Source organism: Sprattus sprattus (genome assembly GCF_963457725.1).
Source record: "Sprattus sprattus genome assembly, chromosome: 17".
NCBI lineage: Eukaryota > Metazoa > Chordata > Actinopteri > Clupeiformes > Clupeidae > Sprattus > Sprattus sprattus.
Window position 1 is genome coordinate 27,516,549 of NC_137915.1, and position 12,980 is coordinate 27,529,528.

At 39.6% G+C, this 12,980-nt stretch overlaps 1 protein-coding gene across 1 annotated transcript; it reads left to right on the forward strand.

Moving 5' to 3' along the window:
• Window positions 1–624: 624 nt before the first annotated feature.
• On the forward strand, window positions 625–9,981 carry ly86 (lymphocyte antigen 86; the record flags this gene model as incomplete). The annotated part of the gene is made up of 5 exons (XM_080854704.1): window positions 625–745; window positions 1,219–1,305; window positions 2,391–2,519; window positions 9,428–9,480; window positions 9,852–9,981. The coding sequence occupies 5 exons, from the start codon at window positions 625–627 to the stop codon at window positions 9,945–9,947; spliced, it is 486 nt and encodes a 161-aa protein (XP_080710830.1). The 3' UTR covers window positions 9,948–9,981.
• Between the last annotated feature and the right edge of the window lie 2,999 nt (window positions 9,982–12,980).

Below are 12,980 nucleotides of genomic sequence, written 5' to 3' on the forward strand. Positions count from 1 at the left end.
AAGGTTTCTCTTTAACATAATTTATAGACTAACATAATTCACAATGTAATCAAACTTTCTGTTCCTATAACCTTTAACAGTTTTATGACCTTTTTCAATCTCTACGAAAGGAGTTTTTCTTCTTCCTTTTTCCCTTTTCATACATGCTTTTGTGTCACTATGTGTGTGTGTGTGTCTTAGGAAAAGATGAAAACTGATTTACTGCCCCCTATTTATAGTAAGTGGCTGAACCATAGTCAGTTCTTGGCCACCCCAGGTATTCCAGATTGAGATGACACACAAAGGAGATATCAGCCTTCAAAACCACTGAAAATGTCATTTTGTCAGTCAACCCATGACTCATCCGCCCCCTGTTGTTACAGAGCTTGTGGTTAAATGGAGCTTTATGTTTTCATACAGAGGAAGGAACGGTCATGTTGTCCTTTTGGCAATGGTGTCTGGTGATCGGGATGATGAGGGAACTGAAACCAACTGCTATGTCACTCTTCATGTCATGCTATTGTTTTCAGTTTTCAGTGCACAGCCTTTTGAGGAAGTTCCCTTAATGCCATTCTAGAATAATCTCGAGGTTGTCTTGTGCGTTCATCCACTTAGGTACACAGAGAAGGCACTAGGCTGGAAACTATGGCGCTGTTATTTATGTCTCTGGCTGTGTTTCTCCTCAAGGCCACAGCTGAGCAGGTAACCTGGCCTGAACATGTGCTCTGCAATTCTCCTCATTTTCAACTATCCTATGTCAGCTGTGGTGAGCAAAAATCTACATTTCTAGATTGTTATGATTTCAGAGCTACCACATCATCTCATAAGACTTAACACATTACCAGAGAAGAATGAAGGCTATGTGCTAGAGACTTCTATCAATCTATCCAGTATCAATCTATCCAGTGCAATACAAAAAAGTTGTACGTTGTCTGTCTATTGTCAGCTGTCTACTCTTTGGTGTAGGGTTACCCTACACAGCACTATGAAACTAGTGTTGTGAATTATGAAGATAATATTCAGGGGTGAGCTTCCCCTAACCAACAATATGAAAAGAGATCTAGGAAGTCTGATTCCAAATTTGGTGTCACTTAATACTCTGTAAGGGTATGTTTTCGTGGATAATATATGAACAATTCAAAGACACCCTAAAGTTCATCAAAAGAAGCTTTATTACATATGCATTAGGCTGTTATCATGTGCTTTGTTAGAAAATTAATTTGAATTGCCTTTTTTCAGATCCTTTCCAAGATGTTGGATTCACTTTAAACCCTTGCCCTGACCTTCACAGTGTCCAGGTCAACCTCAGTCTCTCTCTTGTGCTAAGTAAGTGTTGAAGCAGCAGTAAGAGCTTTGGTCTAAAACTAGCCAACAAACCCCCATAAAAGGTATGAAAAAAACGTTAAATAAACTTCAATAACAGCACAGTTAGCACTGGTAAGCTTTCTAACATTTAACTTTTTAACATTTAACATATAACATTACCTTTTATCTGAAGTCTTACATGATTACAGTACATACCACCAAAGTAGATTTAATAAGTGGTAAATTCCTGCATTCTGTTGCCTTAAGTGAAATACTCATTCTGTCAAATATACATATTCAGCCACCACAAAAAAATATTTATTGCCCTGTCCTGTGGTCATTCGCAGCTTTTTTTTTTTTTTTTTTTTTACCTCATACACAGTCATGTGAGTCATATGAAAGAATTGATGAATTGGTGAGAATTGTATCTGACAGGAGAGAGCAAACACTCTAAAACACTGCCTCAAACTAGCAGGTAGTTTAAAGTCGCCAGCCTAGAGCACAGTGACAGGATACACCAGTAGGAAGCTTAAAGTCGCAAGCCTACAGTACAGTGACAGGCTTCACCAGCAGGTAGTTTGAAGTCACCAGCCTTCAGGAAATTGACAGACTACACCAGCAGGTCGTTTGCGTTCAATAAATAACTCAAGTCAGTTCTTTGTGACAACCAGGAACAAGTCAACAACAGTTTTTCTTTACAATATATTTCTTTTCTAACACAAGAACACTAGCATCACACATAGTGCTTCTGTACGATGGCACAGAACATATAGCAAGAATATTTTTTGGAGACAATCTTGTTAGACTTAGGGAACACAACATGAGTGTTGTATTAATGTGTTCTTTAGATCACTCTATTGAGGAGGTGTACCTGTCATTGGATCTGTGTTCTTAAGATCACTCTATTGAGGACTGGTACCTGTCATTGGATCTGTGTTCTTTAGATCACTCTATTGAGGACTGGTACCTGTCATTGGATCTAATTCTGTGTTCTTTAGATCACTCTATTGAGGACTGGTGCCTGTCATCGGATCTAATTCTGTGTTCTTTAGATCACTCTATTGAGGACTGGTACCTGTCATTGGATCTAATTCTGTGTTCATTAGATCACTCTATTGAGGAGTTGTACCTGTCATTGGACCTTGTTCATGGTGACCAAGAACCTATCCACTATGACGATTCCCTGTGTATGAGCCACCTCCCACGCTTTACCTTCTGTGGCCGAAGGAAAGGAGGTAAGACTGCTGTAAATGGTTTGGTAAGGGTGTGGAAAGGGTATGGTAAAGGGTGTGATTAACAGCTATATCATGTGTCAAGAGTATAGGGGTGAACAGCTACATCATGAGTCAAGAATATAGTGGTAAACAACTATATCATGTGGCAATAGTGTGGTGTCCTGTACTTTTAATGTAGCACAGGAAGTGCCTATAAAGGATGTATACATGTGAAGAAGTTGCACTTCCTGATCAGATACCATGTTACTTCTGCCATGAGTAAAGTACCAGTTGGTTACGCTGTGCCTACGTAATTTCGTATACATTAGAATATTACAAAGAGTACATCCTATTTCAAATCTGATGAGGGCACTACGTGTGCAGGGTTAGCTGAAAGCACACTTGTTCTCTAAGTTCATGTCTTTGATTCGCTGTCACACTTTTTATACAGCGGGAAAGATGTTGAATTCCTTCTGCTAATGGTTAGGAACTTCCGACAACAGCCAATCCTCTGACTATCACATGCAGGTACCCATAGCTAGCAACATAACCAATATGACCAGTGGTGTAGTCCAGGGTATACGCAGGTATCGGAGTATTAGTCCAGGCAAAATAGCCCATTTTGGAGCCAAAAATGGAATTAATTGTAATACAATTTTTTTCAGCATAGATAATTTCTATGAGGTGTCCAGAACAACATACTAAAAGTCCTAAGAAATCCAAGTTGAGGAAATATGTTTAATTCTCATCAATCTGAGATGTGTGCTAATAATGCATGGCAAAAATTCACCTCAAAAAAATATTTTTTCCCTTTACTCCTATCAAAATAAAACTTTACACAATGAAAGTCCCCATGAACATTTACATTTTTTGTATTACAAGTTTCTTTGAAAATGAATTTGAATATGCAAATGAGCTATACACTAATCGAATATGCCCAAAATACACCCAATGGGCTTAATTTTTTCCTTTACTCCTACCACAGTAAAACTTTACATAGTAAAAGTATACATAAAAAGTAACTTTTTTTGTATTACAAGTTTCTTTTGAAATGAATTTGAATATGCACATGAGCGTCACACTTATTGAATATGTCCTGATTGCATAGTCAGAAACACCATACCCCTGGCAGGTACTACCAAGCCAGGCAGTTTTCAGGTTAGAGGCCAGTCTAAAAGCAACATTGCCATCTCCCATTGGCAGTAGGATGATAGGATGAAGATTTGGCCGATGTATTTGTCATACATAATGAATGGTGTTTCTGCCTATGGACATATTCAATAAGTGTGGAGCTCATGTGCATATTCAAATTAATTTCAAAAGAAACTTGTAATACAAAATGTTTTACTTTTCATGGGTACTTTCATTGTGTAAAGTTTCATTTTGATAGGAGTAAAGGAAAAAATTAAAATTTTGAGGCATATTTTTGCCATGCATTATTAGCACACATCTCAGATTGATGAGAATTAAACATATTTCCTCAACTTGGATTTCTTAGGACTTTTAGTATGTTGTTCTGGACACCTCATAGAAATGATCTATGCTCAAAAAAATTCTATTACAATTAGTCTGTCGTAAAACGCTATTTTGCCTGGACTATATACCCACTTATTTTAGTCAGCATTGCGTATACCCACTTCTGAAAACAGGGCGTTTATCCTGTGCTGTATGGGCTGCTTAAAAAAATTAAGAGTATACCCACTTCTCCAGCGACCACTACACCACTAGGGCCTAAAGCCTAATTTATACTTCTGCATCCCTCTCCGTCCTCGAAAAAAAAATGGGCGGGCGGGGGCAGGCGGTTGATTCAGAAAAAAATGAACGTACTGGTCGGGCTTACATACTACTCCGACGGCTATGCGTCCTAAAGCCTATTCAACCTATTCAACGCCAGACCGCTGGGTGGGGTAACTACTGTTTGTCGAGCCCGTAGCTACCACATAACCTCTTTATGCGAAGTCACTGACATGACACGGATGCTGCTTCAAAACCTGTCGGATAGGTGCAGTCACATGGGCCTTGGAGACATGTAGCACAGTCATTAATAAAATGTCTAATGCAATATATTCACTTGAGTAGGCAAATGTATCTCCATCGTGGTGGTCATTTTTTTGTGAAAAACATTGCGATTTATAACAAAACGATATGCTTATCTTACATACAATACAGAAACTATTATAAAACGATCCAATAAAATGAATACGTTCTTATTTTCTTTGGTATTTTTGTCACATTCATACTGCAATGATCGCTGGGTAACCTTTGAATAACTACAACGCTATGACGTGAATGTTCACTATGAAACAAAGCATGCACACTTCGAACAAAATTACCCCCCAAACTCTGAGGACAGGGCCAGAAAAATAAACCCACGGTATTCATCATACATCATACATCATACATCATACATCATGCAGTGTTATAGTTATATCAGACACACAGCAAGAACATGCATACCTCAACGTACAGTTGTGGGACTGCGATTTCAACCATGAATATGTTGAAAAACACATACATTAGCACACTTACTAATGATCATCTGCCAGGCTCTCACACACGAATAGTTGATTCCAAAACTCTCGAATTTAAGACAGAGTGGACTGACAAGTAGGCTATGCATTTGTGCTGCTTGTGGGCAGGACAAAACCGATGTGTTTAATCTGCAACGAGACGGTTGCCCTTGTCAAAAGTGTTAGCGTGAAACGTCACTATAACAGAAATACCCGTAGAACTATGAAGTAAGGGGCAGAAAATTAAACCCACTGCAGTCTTCATACCAATCCACATGCAGTGTTATAGTTATATCAGAAACACAACAAGAGAATGCATACACATGCCAATAAACATTATTCTGATTCTGATACCTCAACATACAGTTGTGAGACTGCCTTTTCAACCATGAATATGATGAAAAATACATTCAGGAGCACACTCACTTATTATCCTCTGCCTGGACACCTTTAATGCCCAATTTTCAAGAAGACGATCTTAGAGAAATCGTTGTGTGTGTGTGTGGTAGTCGTTTATTGTATAAATTCCTCCTCCCTGGAATCCTCACAACAGCGAATGATGGCAACTAACAGACAATGGTTGATGGTGGAGCTGCTGGACTAGTTTGAGTTATAAGCAGAGGACGTGCTTGTAGCGATTTGAGCGACAACTACAACAACAACAGAACAGGAGACAGGTGGTACGTACGTTTACTAGATTTTCCGCTAAATCAAGCGTTAGCGTATTCACAATAACTCTCAAAAGTGTGCTGCTAATAAGTACAACGTTGTCGTGCCGATTATGCTCTCACACGCCACCCTCATTGAGGCAAAAGTAATGTTTGACTCAAATGTCTTTCACTGCCGTTTTATGTAAAGTCAGTCATTCTAAATAGGTTCTACACATACATGAAATACATTTCCTATTTAATAGATGCAAAGTAATTAGGCTATGCTGCCAGCATTACTCCGTAGCAAATTACGTTAGATGTCAGTTGAAGCTGGTTGGAGAAGGCACTTTCAACACCGAGCCACCAGCCAAGAGACCAACAGTGGTCGGGAGAAATGTACTTTTCGAGGGTTTATATAAAATACGGTAGCCTAATGCTGCATGCTGTGCAGCTTTGTAGTTTACCAAAGTCGTACTAAAACATTTTGACAGAAAACAGGAAATGTGAGGTCCTGACATGTGTGATTCCGGAAATGATGTTGTTTGGAAATGATGTCGTAAACTGGCCAATCACAGCCAAGGGGGTCTCCGACTCTCTCCGTCTCTTTAAGAAAAGTTAGAAAAAAGCGTTTGTCTCCGACCAGCTCTCCGACGGCTCTCCGACGGGTCGGATGGGCGGCAACACCTGGGTGAAGGTGTTACCAAGGCGTGCCAAAGTGTCCCTCTACGACCAAATCGGAGAGAATCGTAGAAGTGTAAAAATGCCTTTATACATGTGCCACTGAGATCAGATCAGTTTATCGTATCGTATTCGCGTGTAGGTGTGAAGATTTTCAAGGGAAACGGCTCTTGTCGTTACCTGTATACATGTGCAAAATGTGAAGCGGTTACATTGCCTCGGGCATGCGCAAAGACCACGGAGATGTGCTCCCACCTGGTTTGTTTACTAACAACATAAACGTGGATCCGCATTGGGCACAGGCAGTGTAGTGGCTTAAAGTTCCCTTCTTTCTATCAGCATATAGTTCTTAATATTTTCTTTGAATAACCACTCTCGGATGGAAAGAAAACGAGTCTACGCGTGGATGTGTTTCAACAACGGTAGAAAACTGTGTTTGCTCCGTCTTTTACTGGACTCATAATTATATGACAGTGGTATTAGTTACAGTTGAGACACCCGAAATAACTTGCATGCGCAGCAATCCTGAGACGTGATTTTTAGTTTGCACATGAATACTAACGTCTTCTTTGATCCCAGGAAATTTGAGCACATAACCCATCTCCCTTACGGAGATATTGGCGAAAGTTAACCTACTTCATTGCAAACGTCTAGTTTTTCAAACGTGTCTAGTTTTTGTGCAGTAGTGAATAGAGTCTCAGTCTACTACACCATACATAGCATATCATGTTTGTAGAAAATGATTAAGGTGCAACAAATGCCAATAAGCATATTTCAATTAAATGATTCACATTGCAAGCAAAATGGTGCGGCTGGAGCACAGGGAGGGACAACGGTGACGCAGTTTGGATGTAGCGACAAACATTTATGTGCTGTAACAAACAGTGTTAACCAGTATGTGAGTAACGTGGCTTTTATTAAAACATAGCGTGTGTAATGTGTAGCTATTTCATTCCGTTTATTAACCTTTCCGGCTGTCTGTATTACTAGCCAGCAGCAGACGTAACGGAAAGGGAGCATTTTACTCCCCGGCAATCTCTCTACAAACTTCCATATAGACGCGGGATCAGCAGAGGAAAATCTACTTTCCTTTTGGGAGAAACCAGGCCAGTCGTTCCCACGACTACAGCACCTTGCAAAACGAATTATATGCGTTCCAGCAACAGGTGCTGCGAGTGAGCGCTCCTTCAGTGCAGCAGGGCGCGTTATAGAAGCCAGGCGAGAGCGCCTGAATCCTGACACTGTAGATGCTATTTTATTCCTGCATAGTGCTAAGACAAATTCTAAATAGAACGAAGGTTAGGCATATCAGCAGGGGTATATTTTGGTTACATTGGGATGGCTACGTTTATAGCTTGCGTTTTGGGCGCACCACAATGCCAAGAAGTTTGTCGCGACTGTAATGGCATATTTCATTGTGGGGGTGATTGATAGTTTAAGGCTTACGAGACACGGTGTTTTCCGATGTTTTACTGAGTCCTCTCTGTCTCTATCACACACACACACACACACACACACACACACACACACACACACACACACACACACACACACACACACACACACACTAACGGAAGCAAAAAAGGTTTAAATTAAGTGACATCCCTCAAATGTCGCGTCTCCCGCAAACCTGCAAGCTATGAGTCAGCTGTCAGTATTGGAAGAAGCCTTAACGTCTCGAAGATGAAACGTCCTGGGTTATTTTGTTTCGTTAGGCTATTAGTTATATTTTAAAACAGCCAGTCATTGTAGCCTACCACTCATGGAATAAGGAATTTCAAAGAGATGATGGAGTGAACTTTCTAGCCTCCTGTCACCGTCTCCCCCCAGTCACGCACGGCCTCCCCCATGACACATCGGCCTGATTTGACACGCCCTTTTCTAAGACGAATGAACGTGGTAAACCACCTCTCTCGAAAGGCTCAGACGATCGGCGGAAAAACTAACGGTTTACATCTAGACCCCTTATACATGAGGCAATTGTAACACGTTCGCGAGTTTCTATCGTGGTAGGCGCAATGTAACAGCTTTACATTGACGCATGTATAAGGGGCTACCGAATATGACAACTGCTTGGCTTGTCGCATGATGCCCCCCATTCTGTGTGCCGGGTTCTCCTGCCACTGTAGCAGGGGTACTCATATCCTGTGGTTCTCCTGCCACTGTAGCAGGGGTACTCATATCCTGTGGTTCTCCTTCCACTGTAGCAGGGGTACTCATATCCTGTGGTTCTCCTGCCACTGTAGCAGGGGTACTCATATCCTGTGGTTCTCCTGCCACTGTAGCAGGGGTACTCATATCCTGTGGTTCTCCTGCCACTGTAGCAGGGGTACTCATATCCTGTGGTTCTCCTTCCACTGTAGCAGGGGTACTCATATCCTGTGGTTCTCCTGCCACTGTAGCAGGGGTACTCATATCCTGTGGTTCTCCTGCCACTGTAGCAGGGGTACTCATATCCTGTGGTTCTCCTGCCACTGTAGCAGGAGTACTCATATCCTGTGGTTCACCTTTCACAGTAGCAGGGGTACTCATATCCTGTGGTTCTCCTGCCACTGTAGCAGGAGTACTCATATCCTGTGGTTCACCTTTCACAGTAGCAGGGGTACTCATATCCTGTGGTTCACCTTTCACAGTAGCAGGGGTACTCATATCCTGTGGTTCACCTTTCACAGTAGCAGGGGTACTCATATCCTGTGGTTCACCTTTCACAGTAGCAGGGGTACTAATCCTGTGCTCAACCCCTCACCACTGGACAAACAAATCAAATTCAATGCTGTTGAATTTGGACTAGTGAAGTCCAAATCAGCACCATCAAATTCAAAACTGTTTGCATGAATAGAAGAGTTTACTGTTCCTGCACAGGCATCTCAAATAATCTTTATTTTGTGCACCTCATCCAAAAGTGTTATTTGACTGATTCAGCCTTAAAATGAAAAAAGTTGTCAGGGAATCCTTGACTTGTCCTTGGCAGACATCATGTGGTATTGTATAGCATCAAGAACACACAATAAGAAATAGCTTCTAGGTGTGGTCTTGCCATGAATTTCAGATTAACTAGCTGCAACTAGTTTTATTTTGTTTTATTTTACAGAGCTGGTTAATCATGACTGGCCATTAAAGATCAAGGCGATACGTTATATGAAGGTGAGTTTGCAGGTGTATTTGTACTTATATTGTATTTCTACTGATTATTATTATTAGGGGTTCAAGCAGCAAGGCTGCTGAGCCCCTTATTTCTGTTCTGATTATTCCGGGGCTCCTGGAGCCCTTGTTTCTGTTCTGATTGTTCCTATTGTTTTATCAGAGTGTCTAGGGAGCAATAGCTGTGAGGTGCACAGGCAGCAACATCTCAATGTAACCCACTTTAAAGGGGATTTAAACACTTGGTTTGAATCATAATCATAATCATTGGGTCTTGCATCCTGTGAATCCCTGTTAGCAGCTATATCTAGATATTTATTTATCTAATGCAAACCGAAAAAAAACACCTTACTTAATCTCTTCTATTTTTCTAGGGTCAATTCAATGCAGAGATTCGGCTTGTGAACCAAGATGGCCACCAGATTTTATGTGCAAATGTATCCCTGAATAAGAGTATATTCTTGTGCTGAATTTTGAGAGCACAGACATCATGATAAATGTGAGAAATAAGATTTGGTTGAAATATCTTACTTTGTAACTTTTCAGAGATTTTATCATAGGATACAACAGTATTGTTCAGACAAGATAACTCTTGCCTGTAATCATCTTTCATGAACATATGTTGTGTATGTAAAAGAAGTCTAGATCTAGTGTGTGATCAGATTAGATCGATTCATTTCCAGATATAGTGCGATATAACATCCACTACACGGGTTGTTGGCAAGTAGCCTATATATGTATTTCCCCATGCAGGCCTACAGTATGTCATCACGTAAGACTACTCTGACTGTGTGAATGAAATGCTATATAGGGCTATCACTGTAGGCCATATGCCTATAATAAAAGAATGTGCATTTAACCATAATAGTAGACTGGTTTCTCTTCTCACAAAGAAAGACATGCTGAATCCAAATAGTGTATTTTTTCTATTTTTCACAAGGATTAGTATGCCAAGCACCATCGTGAAAATTGATTTATTTACAGTTTGACTTTGACAGTCACACAAACCACATTCGTTTAAGCTGGTACATTAAATTTGAGATATCCAACATTAGTACTTTTCATGGTTCAACTTGATGTAATATATGAGGCTGATTTTCAAACAATATAACTCAAACACACAACATTTTACATTAACTAAGACACATGATAAGCTAAGGAAAAGAAACTTGTTTTAAACCTGCATGTAAAAGTGTCTAGGGAGGGGGCAGTCCTAAAATTAAAGGTAGGTCCTTGATTATAATCCAGTCACTTTGTTGCTCAAATTTAACCCTATTAATGTATATTAAATGCAATATTTCACATAATTCAAGGTGGAACTCTGAAAATCTCTCACATTTGTTCCACTATTGGTCCTCATAGATCTTTATAGTAAATGACTTATTAAATAAATCAATATAAAAGCATTTAAATTATGAAAAGAATCATGAAATGCCATTCACCGTAAAACACTGCAGTATGGAATCAGATCAATGCCATAAATATTTTGTAATCTGTAATATAGATTTTGTATCTGTAATATAGATGTTGTATCTGTGAAACCATCTACACTTTCAAAACCTATCTACAGATACGGATTTCAAATACGAAATGTATAGATACATTTCTACACTTTCAAAAACTATCTTTACTTTCAAAATCCATTTACAGTTACGGATTTCAAAATACAAAATGTATCTACACTTTCAAAAACTATCTACACTTTCAAAAACTATCTTCTCTTTCAGAATCTATCTGCAGATACGGATTTCAGTTACGGATTCCAGTTACGTATTATGGATACGGATTTCAAATACGAGTTACGGATTTCAGTTACGAATTACAAAATCTTTTTGGCAGTGTTTTATCCAGCTTTCTAAAGAGCCAATCAGCGCTTATTGCAGATTTTCTAACGCGCCAATCAACACATTGTATCCTGTACTGACTAGCCAATCAGCGCTAGCTTGCTGCAACTGCTGGGAGAGTTGAGTGAAACGGTTATGCAGGCAGCAGCAGTTCACTGGAAACAGACACCAAGACACCGAGAGATGGCACAGGTAAGAAGGCCTATATTTCAAGTTGTTAATAAAGTAATTGTAAAACGCACAATCATAGTCAATGGTTTTCACTCCACACTTCGTTCCACCTGTTACTCAGATCCTTGTCGTTGTATGGAAGATAGTATGAACTGCTTTGGTAGCTAACGAAAGCTAACGTTAGCATGCTTGTGACCGATTCACATTTAATTAAGATAACCATGAACAGTATTCATATGACCCATTATCACGATGAGAACATTTAGCAAACAAACTGCTATTGTCTTGTTCTCCAGACACATGCAGAGGTGGTGGTGGGGGTATAACGTTAGGTGCATCCTCAACTGGATAATGACCAGCCTGATTTCAAAACCACCTTGCAATGACATGTCATTTTCGTTTCTTTTCATGACACTTTGGGGTAGCCTTCTTGTAACCATTTTCTGAAGTCCTTGAAAACGCTTTATTGTGTATTTTTTGTGGAAGCGAGTTTTACGCAAATACACTAGTTAGATCCATGGAAGTTGATGGAACAGTTGATCTAGGCCAGGGGTGGCCAAACTAAGTAATTGTTTGAAAATTGATGCACTTAACATTAACTTTCTGCATGGACCATAAGCAAAAAAACACAATAACCTAGAGTCTAGTCACTTAAGCATAACACGTACAGACTCATAGACAGCAGCATAAAAAGGTCATAATGGAACTGGGGTAGGACCTCTCTGCAAGGGTCAGATCAGATCCCTAAAAAACAAACTTCTTCAGTGAAGTCAAGTGTTGGATCTGGAATTGTTCCCTTCTGTCCATCCAACACCATGTTGATTAATCAACTTGTTGTGTATCTCGATCTCCCACTTTACATTTATTTTGCATCTTATTTTATTTGGGTTTTTCTGAAACATGTTACATGGTCTCGATAGTTTGCATTTACTTGTCCCTTTTGGAAGGGATTTGATACAGTATAAATAAAACAAATGTTTTGAATGTATATGTTGCGTCTGTCTGTAATTATCTATACATTTGATTAGAAGTTCCTGGTTATAAATTATAAAGTTGAGGTACATTATAAACTATTGCAGTGTGCGATTTCAAATTCCTCTTAAATTATTCTGCTATACTAACTTAACCCAATTAAAGTGAATTCTGTATAAGAACTCATTACAATGTAAAATTATAAATTACTACAATTTACAGGACAGTTAGCTGAAGTGAGGATTAAAAGTTATTACAACGTTAAATAATAAGCTAGCACTGTCCTTGACTGTAAGTGAAAATCAGGTGGATGTGTGTATGCACAAATGGCTACACTATAACTGCGTATGGTTGGAACAGTGATCTAAACATTATTTTCCCTTTGATGTTTGCTTTCAGAAAAGAAAGTTCATCTGGAAGTGTCCCTGTACAAGAGATTTTATCTACTCTTGCTGAAAAGATCAACCAGAACCAAGTCAACCGGTTCAACATAAACCGTGCTGCTGTGCTTGATGG